The sequence below is a fragment of the Lepus europaeus genome, chromosome 18, assembly GCF_033115175.1.
Source record: "Lepus europaeus isolate LE1 chromosome 18, mLepTim1.pri, whole genome shotgun sequence".
In the NCBI taxonomy this organism is placed as follows: Eukaryota; Metazoa; Chordata; class Mammalia; order Lagomorpha; family Leporidae; genus Lepus; species Lepus europaeus.
This window is the reverse complement of record NC_084844.1, coordinates 20,858,491-20,882,744: the sequence shown is the minus strand read 5'-3', so window position 1 is coordinate 20,882,744 and position 24,254 is coordinate 20,858,491. Positions and strand designations below refer to the sequence as shown.

Genomic DNA, 24,254 nt, shown 5'->3' with positions numbered 1-24,254 from the left:
TGGAACTTTCCTTTGATTTTTCCAGGAAGAGACAGAGACAGGAATTGAGGGAGGGAGCCTCTTGCCAGGGACTGGGGAGCAGCCTGGCGGGTCCTGAGCTGGACAGAGGCAGCAGTCCAGGTGCAATGCACATAACTGGAAGAGCAAACCTCAGGCTGGGGAGGGAGGGAAGGAGGGAGGTAGGGAAGAGCCCAGGAGGGGCAGGTGAGCTGGGAGGTCCTACAGCCCTGGTGTACAGCCAAGGTGGGCTCAGCAGGAGACAGGGTGGGACAGAAGGCTGTGCACCGGGGCAGCCAGCGGCCCAGGTTACAGCTCAGACCCTGCCCTGCCGCCTGTGGGGACTGGGGCAGCCGCCCCTCCTGGGTGAGCCTCGTGACCCCATCTCTGCAAAGCACCTGCACAAAGACGCCTCTCACACACGTGCTCTCAGAATTATTTTTCCCACTTAAAGCCACAGTTGTAAATTGCTCAACAAAATCTCTTCCAGTATATTAACATGAAAATGTTCTAACATGGAGAAGAGTAGAAATCATCTTACTGTGAACACTGGGACAGCCGCCGCCTGGCTTCCGTCCCTACACTCTGTCACCGTCGATCTCGTCCCCATGGCTCTGTCCATCTTACTGTCAGTGCATTTCAAAATAAAGTGCAGACTCCACAGCGCCCTGAACGCTTCCTTCACCAGACTTCAACAATTACTCACTGCTCTCGTTTTGATAGAAGTTATAGGCAGGATCTTCAAAAAGTTCATGAAAATTATGTATTAGGAAAAAACTAGGCATGGATCATGGATTTCAGCTTTTTTGCATCAAAATAAACTTGTCTCTTCATTCCGTTTTTCCATCAACTTTCTTTTTAAAAAATTTATTTGTTTGTTTGATGGCCGGCGCCGCGGCTCACTAGGCTAATCCTCCACCTTGCGGCGCCGGCACACCGGGTTCTAGTCCCATTCGGGGCGCCGGATTCTATCCCGGTTGCCCCTCTTCCAGGCCAGCTCTCTGCTATGGCCCGGGAAGGCAGTGGAGGATGGTCCAAGTGCTTGGGCCCTGCACCCGCATGGGAGACCAGGAGAAGCACCTGGCTCCTGGCTTCGGATCAGCGCAATGTGCCGGCCGCAGTGGCCATTGGAGGGTGAACCAACGGCAAAAGGAAGACCTTTCTCTCTGTCTCTCTCTCTCACTATCCACTCTGCCTGTCAAATAAAAAAAAAAATTATTTGCTTGTTTGAAAGGCAGGGCTATAGTGAAAGAAAGAGAGGGAGGCAGGCGCCGTGGCTCAACAGGCTAATCCTCCGCCTTGCGGCGCCGGCACACCGGGTTCTAGTCCCGGTCGGGGCACCGATCCTGTCCCGGTTGCCCCTCTTCCAGGCCAGCTCTCTGCTGTGGCCAGGGAGTGCAGTGGAGGATGGCCCAAGTGTTTGGGCTCTGCACCCCATGGGAGACCAGGAGAAGCACCTGGCTCCTGCCATCGGAACAGCGCGGTGCACCGGCCGCAGAGCGCTACCGCGGCGGCCATTAGAGGGTGAACCAACGGCAAAGGAAGACCTTTCTCTCTGTCTCTCTCTCTCTCTCACTGTCCACTCTGCCTGTCAAAAATAAATAAATAAATAAAATAAAAAAAAAAAAAAAGAAAGAGAGGGAGAGAGGGAGGAAAGACAGAGTTTCCATCCACTGGTTCACTCCCCAGCTGGCCACAACCACTGGCGCTGGACCAGGCTAAAGCCAGGAGCCTCTTCTGGGTCTTCCACACAGGTGCAGGGGCCCAAGCACTTGGGCCATCTTCTGCTGCTTTCCCAGGTGCATTAGCAGGGAGATGGATCAGAAGTGGAGCAGCCGGGACTCGAACCGGTGCCCGTATGGGATGCTGGCCTTGCCACAATGCCAGCCCCCTCCATGAACTTTCTGAAGTACCTCATACATCATGACATCCACAAACCCCAGGCTGGCAGTCGATGGGTCTGACGGCCAGAGTCCTGGGCTTGGCTTTGGGTATTAAGTGCGAGAATACGCCCCATGGGGACACATACAATAGTGGAAGGGGGGTGGCCAGTGGCATGTGACTCACCAGCTGCCGTGGGGAAGAGAAGGTGGACACTCAGAGGAGCTGGAGTGAGGCCTGCGTGGAGGAGGCAGCACTAGCCAGAGGGGAAGGCTCCAGCCAGGCTCCCAGGGGGAGTGAAGAGGAAAGTGCGCCAGGAGAGGGTGAGAATATTCTGGAAATCAGAGGGAAGCAGCACGTTGAATGAGACGCAGGTCTGACTGTGGTAAGGGGAACACCATTAACACCAGCAGACTTTTGCTTGGGCCTGGCCGTGTAGTACAGACCAAGTGAATGCTGCAGGCGGCTCTCAGAGCCCTCACCACGTCCCTCCCAAGTCGGGGCAGTCGGACCCGGCATGCACAGATTCTGTATCCACAGGCTCCACAAACCTTGGGTGGAAAATATTTTTTAAAAATTGCACCTGTACTGAACATGTACAGACTTCTTTCCTTTGGTACTATTCTCTCTAAGTAACATAGTATAAAACTATTTACATAGCATTTACATTGTATCAGATACTGTAAATAATACAGAGATGGCCTGAAGTCTACGGGCTGGGGCAGGTGTTTAGCCTAGTAAAGACACCAATTAAGGGCTGGCATTGCCAGTTAAGCAGCTGTCTGCAATGTCGGTATCCCATAGCCAGAATGCCGGTTTGAGTCCTGGCTTCTGCACAGCTGATCCAGCTCCCTGCTCATGCTCCTGGGAAAGCAGCAGAAGATGGCTGAGGTACCTGGGCCCCTGCCACCTACATGGGAGACCCAGATGGAGTTCCTGGCTCCCAGCTTCAGCCTTGCCCGGCCTCAGCTGTTGCAGCCATTTGGGGAGAGAACCAGTGGATGTCTCTATCTATTCCTCTCTGTCACTCTGCCTTTACAAATAAATTAAAAATCTAAAAACAACAAAACACCGACTAAGACACCTGCGTCCCATGTCAGGCACCTGGGTTCAATATCAGCTCCTGAGTCTAGCTTCCTGCTGGTGCAGGAAACAGTGCTAACTCAACTCACTGGGCTCCACCGCTCACAAGGAAGAACGGAACTGGTTTCTGGCTCCTGGCTTGAGCTCAGCGCAACTCTGGTCCCAGTCATAACAACCATTTAGGAAGTAAATCAAAGAATGGGAACTCCCTCTCTCACCCTTTCCCCTCCCCTCCCCTTCCCTCCCCCTCCCCCTCTCAAATTAATCAAATGCAACATACAGCAGGATCTGTGTGGCTTATGAGCAAACACAATGCCATTTTAAGTGGGACACCTTCAGCGTGCACGTGCCAGCCTTGTTCACAGAGCGGGGAGCCGAAGCGCAGCCCCTCCAGGGGGGCTGCCTGCCAGCACAGTTAGGAAGCCCCGGAGCTGGGATCTGAGCCCAGGATTCCAACACCTCCTCGCCCAGGCCTTTCACGCGTAACTGTCTGCCCTGCACTCGGACTCCAGCCCGTGACTCCCAGATCTGATCTGAGAGGGCTAGGGTGCTGGCCTGGCACAGGGGCGCGGGTGGTTGGAGCTCCCCGGCTGATCCAAATTTCAAGTCCGGGCTGAGAACCACTGCTTCAAAGGCACGGATGAGCATCGGATGAGAAGGGAAGAGGGAGTGTCAGAAGAGAAGCTGAGGCTGGGGTAGGGCACCTTTGCTCTCTCCCCTTGGCAGCCGGGCCTGGGCCTGGGCCTGATGTGGCTGGGCCGCCCCCCTAGCAAGCTGAGAGCAGGGAGCAGGCTGCTGTCTTGCGCCTGCAAGGTCAGACCCGTGAATCCACTTCCCCCTCCTCCCAGCCCCTGCAACAACAGGGGTGCCGTGTTGACACCTCCCAGGTGTCAATGTTTGTCCCCTGGGGCAGGGTGACTGAGTCATGGCCAATCGATCCCTTTTCCGCTATCAATAACCAATTAAGTAGCCAAGGCACTGCCTCCTTGACAGTGGTTTCAACTCAACAATCTGTTTCCCAGAGCCCTAGTGGGCAAGGGCGTGCCGGGTGTGCAGGGCTGCCGCTGTAGCCCTCCCTCTACAGGGAACAGTCTCCCCTTCACACAGTGATTGTTCAGGTTAGTGGTGTGTGTGTGTGTGTGTGCGCGCGCAAACGCACGTGTGCGCGCTCCTAGAACGCACCAAAGCTATGAGAGGATCCATCACAGTCTCCTCCCCAAGGGCCTCATCCAGACCTGGGCTCCCAGCAGGGGCTCAGTAACTGGAATGGATGTGGAACACTGGAAAGGTCAAAATGCACTAAAGAACATCTCCCTCGATTGCAGGATTTGGAAAAAATGCTGCAACTATCTGAGAGCTCACGTGTAATCCGCACAAGGCCAGGGTTCCTAATGGGAACCTTCTCGAAACTGCAGCCCCTTGTGTTGGTTTTCTCCTGCTGCTGCAATTAATTACCACAGCTTAGAGGCTTAAAGTAGCACTCACTGACTCCCTCCTGGTTCTGTAGGGCACAAACCCAGACATGGGGTGGCTCACTGGGCTCTCGGCTGAGGGTCTCCCAAGGCCAACACCAAGGTACCGACAGGGCTGTGTCCCTTCTGGAGGCCCGAGCTCCTCCTGGGGCCGGCGAGTGTGGGGCTGGGATCATGGCCTCTCTCAGCTCCACGAGGCCACCTGCATCCCTCGCTCCCTGCTCCCACCTCTGAGCCAGCCCCCAGCGTCCTCGCGAGACTTCAGATCTCTGCTTTGTCCTGCAGCCACATCTGCCTCGAGCCGAAGACGGTTGTCCATTTTAGGGGTTGTGTGGTCAGACTGGGTCCAGTCGGGTAATCCAGAATAGACTCTTTAAAAGTCTGCCACCTAGGCCGGCTCCGCAGCTCAATAGGCTAATCCTCCGCCTGCGGCGCCGGCACCCCAAGTTCTAGTCCCAGTTGAGGCGCCGGATTCTGTCCCGGTTGCCCCTCTTCCAGGCCAGCTCTCTGCTGTGGCCAGGGAAGGCAGTGGAGGATGGCCCAAGTGCTTGGACCCTGCACCCGCATGGGAGACCAGGAGAAGCACCTGGCTCCTCCTGCCTTCGGATCAGTGCAGTGCGCCAGCCGTGGCGGCCATTGGAGGGTGAACCAACGGCAAAGGAAATAAAATAAAATTAAAAAAAAAAAAAAAACAGAGCGCTTGTCAGGGCCTGGCACACAGCGCTGTCAACGGGGAGGATGAGGGCAGGGGCCGCAGGGAGGGGTCCGGTCCCAGGGGCTGGGGGCTGGTCTCCAGCTTGGCAGGCCCAGCAATCGGACCCTCCACTAGTTCAGGGTCGGAATCAGGATTTGAATCCTGGCCTTACCACTTCCAAAACCCCCTGAGAGGAAGCAGGCATGGGGCGAGGTGGGTTATGCCGATGCTTGGGACACCTCCATCCCAGGCCGGCCGCTGCTTCTCCTCCAGCTCCCTACTAACACACACCCTGGGAGGCAGCGGGTGCTGGCTCAAGTACGTGGGTCCCTGCACCCACGTGGAGACCAAAATGGAGTTCCAGGTGCCGGGCTTTGGCCTGGCTGAACCCGGGCTGTTGCAGGCATTTAGGGAGTGAAACAGCAGTTGGGAGATCTGTCACTCTGCCTTTCACTGTGCTCCGGTAGGGGATGGCCTCTCGGAGGCTCGGCCTCCGCAGACTCTGACCCTGACCCTCCTGCAGCAGCAGCGGCTGAGCAGTGTCGCTCTGAGTCACGGCCAGTGCGCGGGCAAAACCTGGACTCAGAGGGCAGTGCATCTCAGGGGTTACTCTCCTCTAAGCTCCCAGAGTGGGCAACATTCATGCCTAGATATTTTATAAAATATTTCCTTGTCTATTTGAAAGGCAGAGTGGCAGGGGAGAGGGGGGAGAGAAAGACCTTCCATCTGCTGGCTCACCCCCCCCAAATGGCCCCAATGGCCTGGGGTGGGCCAGGCAAAGCCAGGGGCCTGACACTCTATCTTGGTCAGGGCCCGAGTACTTGGTCCATCTTCTGCTGCCTTCCCAGGCACATTAGCAGGAAGCTGGATTGGAAGCAGGGCAGCCAGGACCCAAACTGGCGCTCTGATGGGGGATGTGAGTGTCACAGGCCGTGGCTTCACCCGCCACACCGCCACGCCAGCCCCCGTGCCAGATCTTGCTGCAGATTGCAGATCTGCGAGGCAGGAATTCGTGGTCCCATTTCTCAGATGCGGTTGCTGAGGTCGGGAAAGGACAAGTTGAGAAGAGGGGAGAAGGTGCGAGGTGAGTTAGCAGCCAGCCATGCCGGGTGCTGTGCGTGGTACTCTCTCAGCATCGCTGGCACAGGAAGCCCCTCAGCCGGTCGCTTTTTCCTCTTTGCCTGGAGGAGAAAGCAGCTCAGAGAGGATCGAGCCGGAAGCTCGGCCGCCCAGAAAAGAGCAGGAGCAGGAAGCCCTCCTGCCCTCCCCGTCAGCCTGGGGCCTCAAGAGGGAACACGCAGTTCCCAGAACTGTGGCTCCTGGGGAGGGGCTGCCTCTCTCAGCCCTGAACATGACCACCCTCCTGCGGGCCTGGCAGTGCCGCAGTGACACCCCCACCGCAGTGCCCGGTGCCGAGGAGGCAGGCTCCTGGTTGGTGAAATTGCCATCCCTTCTGCAGTCAGCCTGCGGAGAGCAGCCAGGGTCAGAACCCCCGCTGGGCTGCAGAAATCTGGTCGTGGGCCCTGGCACAACCAGGCTTCTGCTGAAAGCTCGTAATTGTCCGTTACCATAGCAACACAAGCGTCTCCATCCCCCTCCCAGCCCCTCAAAGGCCTTCCATCTCTGAGACGCTGCAATTCAATTAATTATCCCCAGTGCCGGCACTGTTTTTGTCTATTCCGTCTACTGAGTCACCGTGTCCTGCTCTGGATTGGAGTGGTTATTCACAGGAACATTTGCCCGCCGGTTGCCATGGACACCGCACCACCTGCATCCTTCATCACTCATGAACTCTCAGCAGGACTGGCTGAGCGTGGGTACCGCTGCCCTCATCCAAGACCCAAGGGCATCAAAACACCCCCAGACAAGGAGGGGGCCCTGATGACACATGTCCAAGGGCAAAAACCTCTTGTTCCAGCCATGGAAAGATCCAGAACAGCCTAGAGCTCATTACTCTGTCCATGTCAAGACACACTTGATCCAATAAGTCAGCATGGGCACCATTGTGTTTTCTGGAACAGCTCTGACACGCCTCAGTCTGTGTGCTAACCATTTAAGATGCATGTTTAGATTGAAAAGTTGTGAATGCTTTCTCTTTTAAAAAAAAAAAAAAAGCTATTTCATTTATTTGAAAGGCAGAGGTACACAGAGAGAGAGAGAGAAAGGGAGAGAGAAAGAAAGAGAGATCTTCCATCTGCTGGTTCACTCCCCAAATGGCTAAAATGGCTGGGGCTGGGTCAGGCCAAAGCCAGGAGCCAGGAACTCCATCTGAGTCTCCCTGTGGTTGGCAGGGGCCGAAGCACTTGAGGCCATCTTCACCATTTTCCCAGGAGCATTAGCAGTGAGCTGGATCAGAAATGAAGCAGCCAGGATTCAAACCAGTACTCATTTGAGACTCCAAGGTCATGTCATAGGCAGCAGCTAACCGCTGCACCACAAGGCCAGTCCTCATGCATATTTCTATCTCTCTTTGATTTCAAAATAAGGCAGCCTTGGAACAGGTGCTGTGACGTAGTAGGTTAAGAATCCACCAGTGGCGCCGGCATCCCATATGGACACCGGTTCGAGTCCCAGCTGCTCCACTTTCAATCCTGCTCCCTGCTGATAATCTGGGAGAGCAGTAGAAGAGGAGGCCCAAGTCCGTGAGGGACCCGGTAGAAGCTCCTGGCTTCTGACTTGGGATTGGCCCAGCACCGGCCGTTGTGGCCATTTGGGGAGTGAACCAGCAGATGGAAGACCTCTCTGTCTGTAACTTTGCCTCATAAGTAAATAAATAAATCATTAAAACAACAACAACAACAAACAGCCTGGAAATGTAAGACCCTTGGAAGAACTGGCTTTGGAATGTGGGTTTGCAAGGGGCGGTGGAAGGGGCAAGGGGATGGGCAGCAGACCTAAGTGCAGAGGGCGCAGGGAGTCCTGAGGGCTTCCCACAGTGAGGGGAGGGTGAAGGGAGTTTGGAGGTGACCAGGAGGTGAGCCCCTTGGCAGAGAGGGCAGAGCCATTAGCCCATGGCCCATTACTCCCGATAACCACAGCACGTCCTGTTTGCTGAGCCGGGAGAGGCAACAGGGGATCAACACATCACTTCCTGCTCATCAAACACCAGCCTAGGATGCAATACACCTGCTCTGAGGCTCACTCCCCTCACCCACCCCACCCTGGGGCATTGACCAAGGCCTTTGACCCCAAGGATTTGGGGTGGGCTGTTCCTAACCCCAAAACTTGTCTCCTGCCTGCCCTTCATGCCAGCCCTTCAGTGCCCCCCACCTCCCACCCTTCATCTCTACCTGCCCTTCCGCATTCCCCCCCCCCCCGCCGATACTGAATGGGGGGAAGGGGGATGGGTGGTACCTGTGCCCTGTGCCTGTTCCTCTCACCAGCCTGACTTCACGGGGGGAGGAGGGCTTGGGAGGGACTTGGAGGGTTTATAAGGCAGGCCCAGAGCACCCAGGAGAGCAAAGAGCTGATCCAGTCGCCACTGCACTGCCCATCTCCCAGTGCTGCAGGTGAGAACACCCAGGAGGGGTGGGGAGGGCTGGGAAGGTGGGTTACAGGTCCCCCTTCCCCATCAAAGTACCAGGTCTCTAGCCAGAGTCCAGGGCAGGCCTTGGTGCCCCCCGGGCCAGGACCCTTCCCTTGGGCCAGGGTGGAGCTAGGTCTCAGCTCTATTGCCAGACCCATCCCCCACCCCACCCCAGGCATTCCCAGTCCTTGTCTTGCACCTGCCCTTCTGCCTCAGCCAGCACCCTGCCCGGACCCCTCACTCCACCCTCCTTCCCCAACTCTCAGATGAGGGAACTGAGGCCCAGAGGAAAGATAAGACTTGCTCATACATTTTATTTGAAAACACAGAGAGAGAGGGAGGAAAAGATATATAGAGAGAAAGATCTTCCATCTGCTAGTTCACTCCCCAAATGACCACAACGGTCAGGGCTGGGCCAGGTAGAAGCCAAGAGCCTGGAACTCCATCCGGGTCTCCACGTTGGTGGCAGGGACCCAAGCACTTGGGCCATCCTCTGCTGCCTTCCCAGGAGCATTAGCAGGAAGCTGGATGGGAAGTGGAGCGGCCGGGACTTGAACTGGTTTCCATATGGGAGGCCGACATCACAGGTGGTGGCTTAACCCACTGCACCACAACCCGGGCTGTCAAAATCATGCAAATTATTGAGCAGGGCCGGGACTGGAACCCAGGCTCCTGGATCCCATCTCAAGTTCTGTCCAAAAGAAACTCCCATGAGGACAGCACTGTTGCAGGTCGGCGCTGCCCAGTGCGGCAGCCACCAGCCTCGTGTGCTTTTCATTGCAGTGAACCTGGGTGGAAAGGACACGGAGACTCGTGGCCGCCCCATGCTCACGTTGCAGGGCCCCTCGCTCCATCAAGGAGTCTGCAATTTCTGCTTCTCCCAAAGGCAACCTGACAGACGCTCATTCTGAAAAACCTTGCCAGGAGAAATGTTTATCCTTTGTGTGTGATGAAGCCAGGTAGACCAGGAGGCTGAAAGAGACTCCGGAGAACAGGGCTGGGTTCTGGCTTCCTGAAGACCGGCTCACCCTACATGCGGTTGCAAATGGTGTTGGCTTTTTCTAACTGCTGAGCTACGGTCACAGGACACTCCTTGTTAGGCAAGAATGACAGCAGGACCACTCCTCTGAGGGCTGCCCGACAGGCCGCACCACAGACGATCTGGTTCACCTCACAGTGTGTGTGCTTGATGCCTGGGGGCTGTGTGGCCCTATTTTTTTTTTTTTTAAGGATTTATTAATTTGAAAGAGTGACAGAGAGAGAGAGAGAGAGAGAGAGAGATCTTTCATCCACTGGTTCACTCTCCAAATGGCCGCAACAGCTGGGGCTTGGCCAGCCTGAAGCCGGAGCCTGGGACTTCATCCAGGTCTCCACGTGGGTGCAGGGGCCCCAAGGATTGGGGCCGTCCTCTGCTGCCTTCTCAGGCGCATTAGCAGGAGGCTGGATGGGAAGTGGAGCAACTGGAGATTGAACCAGCGCTCCTACGAGATGCCATTGCCGCAGGCGGCTGCTTAACCCACTGTGCCGTAATGCCAGCCCCTGGATGGCCCTCTGATGTCCTGGCTCAAGTCCACTTTAAGTCACAAGCTACAGAGCCACTGCCAGGGCCTCGGGATCTGCAGAGCAGTTTGGAAAACACCACTCTGGGGCGGTGGTGGTGGTTTTTTGTTTTTGTTTTTAATTTGAGAGACTGGAAGACAAAGACAGGGAGGGAGTTCTCATCCACCGACTTACTCCTTAAATGAGGAGGATTGGGCCAGGGCCACAGCCAAGAGTCGGGAACTCAGTCTGGGTCTCCCACGTGGGTGGCAGGGGCCCAAGGACTTGAGCCCTCACCTCTTCCTTCCCAGGGTCTGCCTCGGCGGGAAGCAGGAAGCAGGAAGTGGGAGCAGAGCCAGGACTCATACCCAGGCTGATACGGGATGTGAGTGCCCCAACCAGGGTCTCACCTGCCAGACCAAATGCCTGCCTCCCTACGTTTTGAATCTCTCACGGACAAGCAGCGGTTGTGATTGGGGTAGTCAAGGAGGAAAGAGGCAGGGCCTGGGGGCTGGACACAAAATCACAGACCTGCCTGCACTCTCTGGTCCAGCCCCCTGCCTCTGGGCCTGCCAGGGGATGGCTCCACCTTAAGATCTGGCCCTTGTCCTCTTTGCAGACAAGAGAGATGGTGCGACCGTGGGTGTCTGTGCTGGTCTTGGCAATGGCTCTGGCCGCCTTCTGCCAGGCTTCTCGGAGGCCCCATTCCCAGCCGCAGGATGCAGCCTCGGGTCCGGTGGCCAGCAGGGGCCTGGAGCCACGCTGGTTGGATGAGCCGGGCCCAGCGTCTCACCACCGGAGGCAGCTGGGGGCCCAGGCTGCCCCACACCTCGTGCCAGGTAGGAGTGGCAGATCCCACCCCCTAGCCCCATCCCAGCTTGCCTGGCCTCGATCCTGGAGGTTAGGTGTTCTCATCTCTCGCCTCCTCAGATCTGTCCAAGAAGCAGGGGCCATGGCTGCAGGAAGAAGAGGAGGCCTACGGATGGATGGACTTCGGCCGCCGCAGCGCTGAGGAACCGGAGCTGCGTCCCTAGAAGCAGGCTGCTGAGCCCAGCCTGCTCCCAGCCCAGCCCAGCCCTGCCCCAGGATACAGAATAAACCAGCTCCCTGTGGATCACTGACTTGTGTCAAGTGTGTGGGCCAGGGGAGCGGAGCTGGCAGAGGCGAGGCGTCAAGGCAGGGAGGAGGCCTGAGCACCCTCTAGGGGCAGGGACCACAGCTAATTCCTCTTGATGTCCCAGAGCCCAACACTGACCAAGAACGCACCTGTGTGGGTGGGACCCACAGCCAGAGTAAGGCTCTTAATGAATTAATTCGGAAGAAACACACACACACAGACACACACACACAGCTCCCATCCTGCTGGTTCGCTCTCCAAATGCCCGCAATGGCTGGAGCTGGGCTGGGGCTGAACCCAGGAGCCAGGAACACAATCCAGGTCTCTCGTGGGGGGGCAAGGACCCAAGGACCTGAGCTGTCACCGCTGCCTCCCAGGGTTTGCACGAGCAGGAAGCTGGAGTTGAGAGCCGGAGGCAAGTCTCAGCCCACACCCCAGGTGCCCAAGTAAGCTTTCCAGGAGACAAATCAAATCGCGTCACTCTCAGGTCTAACCTTCCACAGCTTCGCACTTCTCGGGCAGGAGAGCTGGCCCTGCCGCCCTCCGGCTCCTCGGCGTCCCGTACCTTCCTCCCCTGCCTCCTCTTCCTCCTGCCACTATACACCGTGTTTGTTTCTGCCCAGAACCTTGGGGCTTGGTGTCCCTCCCCCCAGGGCACAGTCGTGGGGGCTCCCCTCCCCCTCCCGGGGTCTCTTGCTGAGCCAGCAGCCCTGTCTGCTCTGCCAGCCTGGGCCACACACCCTGCAGTCAGCCAGCTTCCTGTCTGCCTCCCGAGCTAGACAGAAACTCTGTGAGGAGGGAGCACTCGGCCCCCTCCCTGCTGAGTCCCCAGTGCCAAGAACGGATGCCAAATGGATGGTGGGTGAGCAGCTGGCACAGGCACTCCCTCGCCGGGGTCTCACCCATATCCCCTGGTTATCTATTTGACAAGCAAGAGTGGCCAGGCAGGGGGGAGAAGCACACAGAGAGACAATCTTCCAGCTGCTGGTTCACTCCTTAAACGGCCAAAGCCAGGAGCTCCAGCCAGGTCTCCCACATGAGAGGTGGGGACCCAAGTACCTTGGCCATCATCTGCTACCTCCCTGGGTGTACATTAGTGGGGTGCTGGATTAGAAAACAGAGACAGGACTCACACTCACACACACACACACTTCCATAGGGGTGCAGCCTCTTCACCTGTTGCACCAAACGCCTGCCCACTGCCTACAGTTTTCGGCTCTGCTGGACCAGAAATCCTGGTTTCTGGAGAATGAATGGGGAGATACTTCCCTCCCCTGCAGTGCCAGGGGCTGCCTGGCCCTGTTGAGGTTTTCACACCGCAGACAAAGCAAGGCTAGGGACCGTCAGAGGTTACTGACCCTGCGTATCAGGGGGAGCCAAGATCACTGCCACACCCGGGAGCAAGAAGAGCCATGTCCTGAACTTGGTGCTTCTCACCTCATGTTGGCCACAAACAGACCATCACAGCACCCATAGCCTGGCAAGGGCACGGTGACCAAGGGCTCGGACCTCTCAGGGGCGAAGGTCTAGGTCTCTGCACCAGGAGAGACACCCACAGCAGCCACCCTGCTGGGCTGGTGACAGGGGATCTGTATCAGCGTGTCTCAAACGCTAACCCACACACGAACTCCCTGGGGACCATGCGAGCCTGCAGGGGTTGGTGCTATATAGTCTGGGGTGGGACCTGAGGCTCCACTGCTGCCCGGATCATCTTCCAAATAAACTCCTTGTTCTCAAGCCCCATTCCAGGCCTGTCCCTGGGGACCCTGAGCCCGGGCACTGGGTAACCTTTCACTCCCACTCTAACCTTCACAGCCAGGGCCGAAAGGACTGGGGAGGGGAGCCTGCCTGAGCACGGGTTCCAAGGACTTGGGTTCAAACCCAGTTCTCCAGGGTCATTTAACCTGCCTGGGCCTCAGTTTCCCCTCTGACACCTCTCATTATCCCCCAGGAGTTGTTGATGTGATTCCAGGGTGCATTTAATAAAAGTCAGAGTCCATCTTCTTTCCTTAACGTTGTTCCGCAAAGTGTACACACACACACCCTTGCACCCACACACAGGCACACACGTCCCCTGAGAAAGGAGGCTGGAGGCTGGGCCAGCAGTACACAAATCCTTTATTTCCTGCACAGACACCTACACGGACAGGCAGCAGGGCACTGAGAAGCGCAGTGGGGGTCCTGAGGCCCGGAGCCCAGCTGTGTATGAGCGAAGGGATACAAAAGAACACCCAGAACTAGGGAACAAGGGCCCCCCGGGGAGGAGTGTGGGAGCCTGGACACTCGCAGGCCACAGGCTGGTGGCCGGGGCAGGGCAGACACACCACTGGGCAGAGGGACCCCTCCCCCACCCCCCCACGGAGCACTTCTGAGTATAAACACCAAAGGGGACTGAGGAAACACAGAGGACTGGGGAGAGGGCCAGGTCCCCAGGAAGTGACCCCCAACAACTCCCGAACCTTGGCATCACCCCCCTACCCCTCCTCAGAGCTGGGTCTGGTAGCCCGCGGGCCTCCCTCGGGGCTTCTTCCGCGCCTGGCGCCACCACGTGACCCAGGCCCAGCAGCCACAGCTCCTGCACCAGCTACAGAGCGAAGCCCCGGGCTCCTTCAGCCTGGCCCGGAAGAGGCTCGAGGCTTGGACCCTCACGCTCTGGCCCAGGCTTGCCAGGACAGAGGGCGGGCTGCCGACATGCACGGGGTCGCGTTTCGGAGGAGGGGGAGGGAGGGCTTGGCCAGGCAGCAGAAGGAGGGGCCTCATGTCTGTGGGGCCTCTGCAGGCTGCTGGGAAAAAGCAAAGCCTGGAAGAAAACGGGGTAGACGTGAAGGCCTAGCCCAGGCGGCTCTGCGCCGGGAGGCGGACAGCCATCACAGATCCACAGGCCAGAGCCCACTGCCCAGCCACAGGCGTCCGGTTCAGCCTACAACCTGCACAACCTCACTCAGAGGCCCTGCTGAGGCCAGCGCTATTCCAAACCCAGCGGTGACCAAAGCACCATCAGAGCCGAGGCCGGCCACATCACAGGGAGGTTGCCAGCAAGTTATAAACCCAGGGCTGCCCCACAGGCCAGCAGCAGAGGGGGTGCACGGCACAGCACGGAGGGTGTGAGGACAGCTCAGCTGGGCCTGGATCGAGTCACTTCAGCTCTCTGATCATCAACAGGGGACACCACCACCTACCTACAGGGCCGTGAGGGTGACAGGGGCTAACACCCGGGAAAATGGTCCGTCTGCAGCGCTGTCCCCGGGTCACTGCAGAGGCAGGGCTCACCAGGCCTACGCCCGGCAGGTGCAGCTGCCTCGAACTCTGGGGCTTCCAGCTGGGGGGAGGAGACCCTGACCCGCCTCCCGCCACCCTGCAGCTGACCCTTGCCCACCTTCAGACTCACCCAGGGGACTGGTGCGACTGTGGCCCTTGCTGGCGGGGGCCTCGGTGCCAGTGGCCTAGGTGGCCCCCGAAGGCCCATCTTCCTCCCCGGCCCTGGGAGGGTGGCTGGCCCTGTCCTCCTCCAGCCTCCGAGAGTCCTGGGTCGGCACCCCGGGCCGCTGCTCCACGCTCCCGCCCCCCATGTTTGTTTTGGCCTGCTGCTGCCACTGCTGCAGGGTTGGGGAGCCTTGGGGACAGGGGAGGTGGGGGTGAAGGGTGGGGGGAGGGGGCGGGCAGAGACAGGAAGCTGAGGCGCAGTGAGGGAGACAGTCCCGGCCCTGACCCCAGCCCAGGAACCAAGTGGGTGGACAGCTAGACTCCTAAGCAAATTCCACATAAAGGAGCGCTGGGTCCCGAGGGCACCCAGGAAGGGGACTTGAGGTGCCTATGCAAATGATATGCAAAGTCCATGCAAATAAGCACGCTGGGCAGGGCCGGGCTGGGGCAGGGGAGTGCTTTCATCGGCTTGAAGACCTGCAGCTCGTCCGGCTGGCGGGAGGGAGGCCCCCGCGGGAGCACTCACCTTTGGGAGGCACCTTCTGCTTCTGCTGCCGCCTGCAGTGGGCGTCCTGCCAGTTGGCCAGTTGCTGGAGGACATACTTCATGTCCAGGTGCGAAGGGCCCAGGCCGCTGGCCTCCAGGGCTGACGTGACCACGTTCATCCGCGTGGCCTCATCCAGCTCCGGCTCCACCTCTTCCCAGGCCTCCGTGTCCTCGGACAGCAGCTCCGCCTCCTCAGCCGCCCCTTCCTCGGCCGGCACCGCCTCCTCTGCGGCCCCCAGCTCCTCCTCGGGGATCAGCTCCCCCGTGGGCTTGAAATCCACAGGCACAGCCTCCTCTGCAGGTGCCAAGCCCTCCTCCTCCTCCTCCTCCTCCTCTTCCTCCTCTTCCTCCTCCTCCTCTTCCTCCTCTTCCTCTTCTTCCTCCTCCTCGGCCCTGTAGCCCTGTGCCTGCACTCGCTCCTCCCTGGAACACAGGTCCAGTCAGGGTAGGGAGACAGCCAGGTTCTTCCAGATTGCAGCAAGCCAACTCCTGCTGCAGCTCGCACGCACACACGCACACGCACGCACACACACACACACGCACTCCTCTGGGACACCTGCTGTTGGGGCTGTGGAGGAAGGTCCCACCACAAGCCTGCCCCCTCCCAGCCTCTCCAAGGGCAACCCTGCCCCACCCAGCCCTCACCCAGATGCCTGTGTTTCCTTCCTAGGTCTGCCTCAACCAGGAGCTGGGTACCAGCTTCAAACACGCAGCCCCCAACACAGCCCGGCCTCCTCCCTCCACCACTCCACCCCACCGAAGAGCCCAGCAGGACCAACCGTCCCTCTGCCTTCACAACCCACCCCACAGCTGGTTGCCGTGGAACAAATCCATTGTCCTAAGACTCAGACACAGCCGGCGCCGCGGCTCACTAGGCTAATCCTCTGCCTTGCAGCGCCGGCACACTGGGTTCTCGTCCCGGTCGGGGCACCGATCCTGTCCCGGTTGCCCCTCTTCCAGTCCAGCTCTCTGCTGTGGCCCAGGAGTGCAGTGGAGGATGGCCCAAGTGCTTGGGCCCTGCACCCCATGGGAGACCAGGAGAAGCACCTGGCTCCTGCCATCGGATCAGCGCAGTGCGCTGGCCGCAGCGCGCTACCGCAGCGGCCATTGGAGGGTGAACCAACGGCAAAGGAAGACCTGTCTCTCTGTCTCTCTCTCACTGTCCACTCTGCCTGTCGAAAATTAAAAAAAAATTAAAAAAAAAAAAAAAGACTCACACAGGTCAAGACACTGGCTGTAGGACTTCGAGCCAGCAATGGGATGGGACCAAGCTGGGGACTGAGTCCCAGATGTCCCAGCTCCTAGGTCAGAGTGTGTTTCCCTCTCAGCCCCTGGACACAACCTTAAATCAGACAGCTTCCTGGGGGCAAGCTTCAAAGGAAAAGGGGGCTGCTCCCTCCCACAACTCTCCTTGCCGCGCCGGCTGCAGGCAGTGATGCGGAGGCCCCTGGCCAGCTTACCCCTGGTTTGGTGTCTCCCCCCTGGCCATTCTAGAACTCCTGCAACAGAGAGAAGTGGGCACAGAAGCAAAGAAAGCTGAAACCACAAACGCCCTGGTGCCCTGTCATGCCGGGGAAAACCGATGAATCTGACTCCCCCCCGCCCAAAATGACGGATCCCAAACCACACGAGTATGCGAGGGGCTGAGAGAGGGAGGGAGGCAGGTGTCAACCATGAAGGCCGCCCCCTCCCACGAGAGGAAAGGCTGCTGCCCACAGGACGGACGAGGCTGAGTGTGGGTCAGGCAAGGGGCTGGGGTCCCAGCAACACACCTGTCGGTAAAATACGTGGGGTCTGAGACCATCCTCCCGATAGATATTTTGAGCTCATCAACCAGGGACGCTGGGAGGCCAGAAAGTGCTCCCTATGGCAAACAGGGGGGACATTACCGGGGACCCCACCGCACCCCCACTCACACCCCCAGGCACAGAATGCAGCTGACAGGGCCGAGACAGGGCCCACAGAGGTAAAGAGGCAGCCACCCAGAGGGGTCCTCACCAGCGGCAGGCTGTACGCGAAGTGGGTGACCGACCCGGTGGACATCGGGGGCTGCGGGCGGAAGGTCTTCACCTCCTCCTGGCGCGTGGCCCTGCAGTCCGAGTACTTGTCCCGCACGTCGTGCAGCTGCTGGGACCCAACACTCTTGCCTGCCCTGGCCCTAGGCTAAAAGGCAAGAAGCCCAGGCTCTAGACCCAACCAGCAAGTCCCTGAGATACCACCTGCTGCGCCCTGGGCCACACACAGAGGGGATAGCAAAGGACAGGACCCAGCCCCTCCTGCAGGCTGCTCTTCCTCTAAGGAGAGCCAGATGGCCGCCGGGAGCCTCAGTCCCCACCCGGGCCGGGGCCTGGCGGGGCAGGGGCAGGGCCAGGAGCCTGGGCAGCCTCACCTCTGCATCCCCTTCTCTGAAGCCAGCTGCTGCTGCAGGGTCTCTGTCTCGGCCCCATACTGGAAGGACCCGACCAGTAAGCCCCCTCCCGAGGCCCGCACGGCACCCCAGCCCCCCCGCAGGGCGACCCGGGCACATCAGTGCGTTCTGGGCAGCCCCGCAGTGAGAAGGCACACGGGCAGAGGGCAGACTAGGTCAGAGGGCTGTGCAGCCTGGCTCCTGGAGCTGCTAGACCCTCCTCGGGACAATGAGGGGCTGGGACGAGCGTCTCCTTGATGTCCCCTCCAGCTCTGACTCTCACACGGAGAGGGGCCCAGAGCCCCACGAGGCAGGGGCAGGGAAGAGGCCTGGGTCCCCAGGGGCCATGCCATGGGGAGGAAGCGCCCCACGCCCGCCCAGGCTCACCGACTGGCAGCGCTGCTGCAGCCTCGCGATCTGGGCCTGCAGCTGAGTGATCTCCTTCTGCTGCCGCTCGTAGTTTTCCAGCCGGAGCACCAGCACCTCGGACAGTTCAGCCATCTGCTGGCTGGCCTCAGCTGTGGGAGGGGGCAGAGGTCAGAGGTCACCCACCCCTCAGCTCCCGAAGGGCTCAGCATCTCCTCCCCTCCACCAGGGCTGCTTCTCCTGATCCGTCTCTGGACACCGTGCAGGGTCCTGGGGCTAGTGGTCAGCGAGGCCTGGTCCCAGCATGCAGGGTCCTGGGGCTAGTGGTCAGCGAGGCCTGGTCCCAGCATGCAGGGTCCTGGGGCTAGTGGTCAGCGAGGCCTGGTCCCAGCATGCAGGGTCCTGGGGCTAGTGGTCAGCGAGGCCTGGTCCCAGCATGCAGGGTCCTGGGGCTAGTGGTCAGCGAGGCCTGGTCCCAGCATGCAGGGTCCTGGGGCTAGTGGTCAGCGAGGCCTGGTCTCAGCCCAAGCTGTGCTCGTCTAGTGGGGGACAGCTGGGGAAAGAAACCCACAATAACACCCTACATAGGTTATGATGCAGCAAAGGTCAAGGGGAGGTCGTGGAGAGGGGGGCAAAGGTCGGGGAGGAGGGGTCATAACTGCAGCACACGACCCAGCCTGCCAAGGCCCAGGCAGGGTTCCTGCGAGAAGGAACCACTGTGCTGAGCTCACAGGGCAAATGAGGCTTGGCCAGGCAAAGAAGGGAAGACACAGGCCAGGCCCAGAGGGGTCCACATGGGTCTGGCTGAGGCAGTGGACAGAGCCTGGAGCACAAAGCCTGGGAGTTAGCAGGAGGCGTGACGTAGTCAGATCTGGTTTTAGAAGACTCAGCTAGGCTGTGTACAGAAGGGTCTGGAAGGCCCAGAGGGTTCCAAGGGGCAGCTAGTGATTTTCCTGGGCTAAAGGCAGCCAGAGCCCAGAGGAGCAAGGAGACTTGAGGCCATTCCTGGGAGCAGAAGCAGCAGAAACTGGGGGCTGGCTCCTTCCCCAGGGGAGATGGGAAGGTCGGGTTCAAGGTGAGGGGACAATAGGAGTTCAACCACGGGCACCGAGGCCTGCATCTCCCAGCTGGACCAGAGGCTCGGGGCCAGAGCAGTGTGGACTCTGCCCCAGCGCAGCCGCAGTGCCGGGCCTCTGGCAGCTCGTGGCTCCCTCCCGGCTGCCTCCAGTAGCTGAGCAGACCCAGGGCCCTGCAAAGCCCTTTACACTTTGCACAAAGCACTCCCTCAGCTGTCGCCTCTGGGGATTCTCATAAGCCCTAAGGGATGGGGGGGCAGGACTATTAACCCCACCCCACCCCACCTTGTAAAGAAGAAGGCTCAGAGAGGTCAAGGAACCATCCCCACCCACACAGCTAGGAAGTGCCAGGGCTGGGGCTTGAAGCTCAGGCTCTAGGACACGGGTGCCTCCCTGCACTCCTGGGGGCAGCCCCCAGCCCAGGCTGCACCCGACGTACAAAACTGCTCCACGCACTCCAGGATGAGCATCTGCTCCTCGTCCTCCAGGGTGTCCAGGTGAGAGGCCTAGAGGGAGGGAGTGAGGAGGGGGCAGGGCGTCAACAGCGCCCGCCCCCACGGCCTGCCCTCCCCCCCAGCCTCACCTCCTCCCGCAGCTGGTCATTCTCCTCCTCCAGCAGCCTCAGCTTCCGCTGCAGGGCCTCCAGCTGTGGGCAGTGGTGCAGCGACTCCTCTGGAGAGGGCCTGGGGGATGCAAGGGAGTCAGGGTGCAGGGCGTGGGGCCCAGCTCCCAGCCAACCATGGCCTCCCCAGCAGGGCTAGGGGTGGCAGCCTGTGCGTCCCAGCTTTGCACATCCCGGGAAGGGGAGGATGCTCACGGCCTGGGGGCGTCATAGGGATGGTCATGCCTCCGAGCCTCCTCTTCCTCCTGTTCCTCTTCTTCTTCCTCCTCCTCCTCCTCCTCCTCTTCTTCTTCCTCCTCCTCCTCCTCCTCTTCCTCTCCTTCCTCTTCCTCCTCCTCCTCCTCCTCTTCCTCCTCATCTTCAGAGTCTGAGTAGAGCTGAAGGAGATCATCTCTCAAGTTCACCTGCTGTCTGAGGTGTAAAATCTGGCAGGAGGAGAGAGGAGCTGTGGGCGGGGGCAGGGGCAGGGGCAGGGCCCTGCTCAAGGAGGGAGTAGGCCGCCCCCCTCTCCATACTTCCCACCCTGTCACCTCCTTCCTGGCCCCCACCTCCACTCCTCCTGCCCTGTCACCTCCTTCCTGGCCCCACCTCCACGCCTCCTGCCCTGTCACCTCCTCCCTGGCCCCACCTCCACGCCTCCTGCCCTGTCACCTCCTCCCCGGCCCCACCTCCACTCCTCCTGCCCTGTCACCTCCTCCCTGGCCCCACCTCCACTCCTCCTGCCCTGTCACCTCCTTCCTGGCCCCCACCCCCACTCCTCCTGCCCTGTCACCTCCTTCCTGGCCCCCACCTCCACTCCTCCTGCCCTGTCACCTCCTTCCTGGCCCCCACCTCCACGCCTCCTGCACTGTCACCTCCTCCCCGGCCCCACCTCCACGCCTCCCACCCTGTCACCTCCTCCCTGGCTGAGCCCAGCATGGCTTCCAACTTGCTATTCTCCTCCATGAGCACACTGTTCTGTTTCACCAGGGACTGGCCGATGCGAGCCGCCGTGTTCAGGTCCCGCTCTCTCTGCAGAGAGACCACCAGCTGTGGAGACTACCTTCCCCGTTGGCAAGCTCTCCCAGGCAGGTGGGAGAAGCTCGGAGGTACACAGGGGGCAGCAGGAGGCCGGGACTTCAGGGGAAAGCCTCCCATCCCACAGTTCTCAATGTGCCCGGCTGGAGTTTGCCATTAACCCACCATGGGACCTGACTCAGTGCCCCTTATGGAAAAAGGCAACTCTAACCAGCCTGGCTGGGCGCTCTCCCCTAGCCTGAGCATCCTGTATCCACTGCCTTCCAGAAGACCAACTGTCCTCCCCTCCCCGCTGGGTTGCCAGAGACTCAGGCAGGCAGGAAACTGACTAGACCCTTCTGGGCTACTGGGCAGAACTAAAGAGGGGTGGGGGGACTGGCTAGGGCTCAGGGCTGGCCTGTGTGGGAAGTGGGTACACACCTCCTCCAGCAAATACAGCATCACTTTGATATCATCTTGGGTGATCTTCTTGGCTGGGGGTAGGTTAGGGCACAGCGCTGCGGGAGGCACAGGCAGTCAGGAGCCAGGGAAGCTATGCCTCCAGGCACCCACTGGAGTCCACACAGGGGTCATGGAGAGAGGGCACTGGGCCACTTTCCTGCCCCAACATTCTCCCCCCGTACTCATCCACCCCCCAGGATTCAGCCCCTGCCTCCAGGGGCCAACTGGACCAGACTTTTTTTTTCCCCCCATAGCGAGGTCTGGGTAAAGCAAGGGAGTGACAGTCCTCGGGGCTCAGGAACTGGACTCCCAGGCCCGCCGGGTCCCCGCACCTAGGAGAGTGGAGGCAGCAGGGGAGCCCAGCGCGCACTGGCTCCACGGAGCCAGAAACAGACTCAGTCCCCCACCCTGCACCTGTTGCGCACCGAGAGGAGGGGAGGGAGAGACTTCTCCAGAACCGAGGCAGGGGTACCCGGACCGGAGGTCTGCCCCGCCCCGACTCAGAAAAGCCCGGAGACAAGAAGAGGGGCAGATGCCAGGCCGGGCGGGAGCGCGACCTAGACTCCCCTGGCCCCTCGAAGTCCAGAAGTGCGCAACGCTTGCGCTTCCGCCCAGCAGCTCTGGGTCGCCGGCGAGCCCTGTGGGCCAGCGCAGGCTCAGAGCGCGCCTGGCGGCGCCCTCCCACAGCCCCCCGCCCCTCTCCTGGCATTGCGGTAGACGGGGAGGGGGCACTGAGAGCGCGCAGATCCGCTGCAGCAACAGGCGCCCGGAGCGGCGGGGGAGCTTCGGGCCCTAGGCCGGACGCACCTGCGGGATTCAGGGAGCCACCGGGGAGCAAGAGATAGGAAGGGGGCGGCCAGACAGCACTCCAGACAGGGCACCGCCGGGGGCGGGTGGCCCGCTGGGACCGAGTGCCGGGGGCGGGGCTCTAGGACCCGACGGGGCCCCCTCCTCCCCGGAGCTGCGCTGGTCCCGCCCGTCCCGGGTCCCCGGGGACCTGGTTACCTTCCTGCAGCTCCCGGATGAAAGCGGCGCGCTCAGGACCAGACACCCCGGGCCGCCGGCCAATGTAGGCGGCCGGCGTCTCCCAGATGCCCGCAGCCTTCCCACTTCCCAGGCCCGTGGCCCGGGGACCAAAAGGCCCTTGAAACACGAAGCGGGTCCAGGGCGCGTCCCCGTGTTCGGCCCAAAATGCAGCCGCGCGCTGGGCTCGGGACTTGGTCCCGGACTGGGGCCCGGAGGCTGCTCCGGGTCCGGCCCCCGGTGCCTGCGCGGGGCTGGGTTCGGGCTCGGCCGAGGGCTCTGGAGCGGGGCCGGCTGCGGGCGGGGGTTCGGGGATGACGGCTGCTGGATCCCCAGGGCCGGGGCCGGGGCCGGACTCCGGCCCATCGCCGGCGCAGCCCTGCCCCTGCTCCTTCGGGCGCATCTCGACTCCGCAGTCCGCTGCCGCAGCCGGTGCTTTATAACCTGCGCGCGGAGCGGGTACCCCCGGGCCGTGCCACGCGTGGGGACGGGGGTGGCCGAGAATGAGGCGGCGGGACAGGGCGCGCGCGGGGGGCAGAGCGGAGGACGCAGGCGGAAGCCGGGCTGCGAGGAGAGTGCGGCGTAGGGTCCCGCCGGCCCCGCGGGCGGGGGCTCAGAGTGAGGGTTTCTGCCCCCTCTCCCCCATCTCTGGAGAATGGTTCCTCCCAAAGCCGCTGCCTCCCGAGAACTCCAGCCGGGTCTCCAGCTACGAGCGCCCACCGCCTCCGCGGCCTCCGCTCCCGCCTTCCCTGGGTCGCGCCGGCCTGGGTGACCGGTGGGCGCGGCGGTGTGGTGCCTTTTGCGGTGAGCGGGGGACCGTGCGCAGCCAGCAACGCCGCCGACTTGGCTTTGTCTGCCTCCTGCCACCCTGGCAGACACCTGTTCTGTCCTTGGGCGACTTCCCTGAGCGTCCCCGGTGAGCCGTGGGGCAGGAGAGAGGGGGCCCTGGCTGGCCCCTGCATCACTGCTTCCTCCCAAGCCCCAGGACCGCTCCTGGTGGCCCCGCTGCCTTCTCCTCCACACCCCGGCCCCCAGCCCTACTGAATTAGCCTCTGAAACGTCGCTCGAATGCTGGCCTCCTCCTCAGCCCTTCTGCTTCCTCCCATCTCAGACTCTGGAGGCCGCCCCATCCGTGTCCCCACATTCTCCCACGGGGTCTCTAACCCATCCTCTGGCTCATGCGCCTAAGCCAAGGAGTTCCGGGTGCCCCTGGCCCAGCCGCTGCTCCTAGCCCGAGTCCTGCACAGGGTCTGGGGCCCCCACACCCAGGCGAGGCTCCTGGTACCTGTGGGCCCAGGCGATGCAGCTGGAAAAGGAGACGCCACCCAGGAGGGATCAGCCTGCGCCCTCCACCTCCTTCTGTCTGGGCTCACTTGTTCATTCCACAAATGTGTACGAGGGCCTCCTGTGTGTGCCAGGCCCTGTGTCTGGGGCAAGAGCAGGAACAAGAGAAACCAGATGTCTGTCCCCTCAGAATTCAGAGTCCATAAAGGAGGCAGACAGGGGCAGTGAACTCTCAGAAGGAAGCGAACAAGGAGCCGCAAAGGAGGAGAGCAGAGTCCCTACCGCAGGCAGGGTGGGGAGAACCCCGCGTGTTCGCATTTCAGCCCACGCCTGCGCGACCCACTCAGATCCCTTCCTCCGCTCAAGCAGAGGCCTCCCTCTCCCAGAGCCGGTGTTGCCCGCTGCCGGCTGCAGGCTGAACGCACCGCCTGGCCCCTCATGCCACACACCCACCACAGCCCCACAGGGACTCACTTGCCCAGCCATCTGGTTGTGCTGTTACTGAAACACTGGCTCCCAAACCATCACCTCATTCGCCGGGAATCAGAACCCAGCACCCTCAACTCTGCCCACCCAGTCCTCATTCCAGGTCGCCAGTCCCTTCTGACAAGCTGTTGGTGGTGGCTCAGGCCAGAGACATTGGAGAAAACAATGGGACATCTGCGGCTGGCGTGGTGACACAGTGGGTTCAGCCACCATCTGCAGCCCAGGCATCCCGTATGAGCATCAAGTCCAGGCTG

At 60.6% G+C, this 24,254-nt stretch overlaps 2 protein-coding genes across 2 annotated transcripts; one reads left to right on the top strand and one right to left on the bottom strand.

The window, feature by feature from the left end:
* The first annotated feature begins 10,820 nt into the window (after positions 1 to 10,820).
* On the top strand, positions 10,821 to 11,226 carry GAST (gastrin). Its single transcript, XM_062175679.1, has 2 exons — positions 10,821 to 11,031; positions 11,123 to 11,226. The coding sequence occupies exons 1-2, from the start codon at positions 10,821 to 10,823 to the stop codon at positions 11,224 to 11,226; spliced, it is 315 nt and encodes a 104-aa protein (XP_062031663.1).
* A 2,190-nt stretch (positions 11,227 to 13,416) lies between these two features.
* Positions 13,417 to 22,633, bottom strand: HAP1 (huntingtin associated protein 1). Its single transcript, XM_062175053.1, has 14 exons — positions 22,213 to 22,633; positions 21,187 to 21,263; positions 20,644 to 20,760; positions 19,945 to 20,174; positions 19,711 to 19,810; positions 19,567 to 19,633; positions 18,073 to 18,203; positions 17,668 to 17,726; positions 17,277 to 17,436; positions 17,051 to 17,142; positions 16,739 to 16,777; positions 15,623 to 15,701; positions 15,259 to 15,568; positions 13,417 to 14,922 (listed from the first exon to the last, which is right to left on the bottom strand). The coding sequence occupies exons 1-14, from the start codon at positions 22,631 to 22,633 to the stop codon at positions 14,753 to 14,755; spliced, it is 2,052 nt and encodes a 683-aa protein (XP_062031037.1). The 3' UTR covers positions 13,417 to 14,752.
* Between the last annotated feature and the right edge of the window lie 1,621 nt (positions 22,634 to 24,254).

Excerpts from the sequence above, each read along its gene's own strand:
- GAST (XM_062175679.1), top strand. The coding sequence starts at position 10,821 with ATGGTGCGACCGTGGGTGTCTGTGCTGGTCTTGGCAATGGCTCTGGCC. Across the intron at positions 11,032-11,122 it reads TGCCCCACACCTCGTGCCAG|ATCTGTCCAAGAAGCAGGGG; the intron begins GTAGGAGTGGCA and ends TCGCCTCCTCAG.
- HAP1 (XM_062175053.1), bottom strand. The coding sequence starts at position 22,633 with ATGCGCCCGAAGGAGCAGGGGCAGGGCTGCGCCGGCGATGGGCCGGAG. Across the intron at positions 17,143-17,276 it reads TCGCGTACAGCCTGCCGCTG|GGAGCACTTTCTGGCCTCCC; the intron begins GTGAGGACCCCT and ends TGTTTGCCATAG. Across the intron at positions 15,569-15,622 it reads AGGAAGAGGAGGAGGAGGAA|GCTGTGCCTGTGGATTTCAA; the intron begins GAGGAGGAAGAG and ends CCTGCAGAGGAG.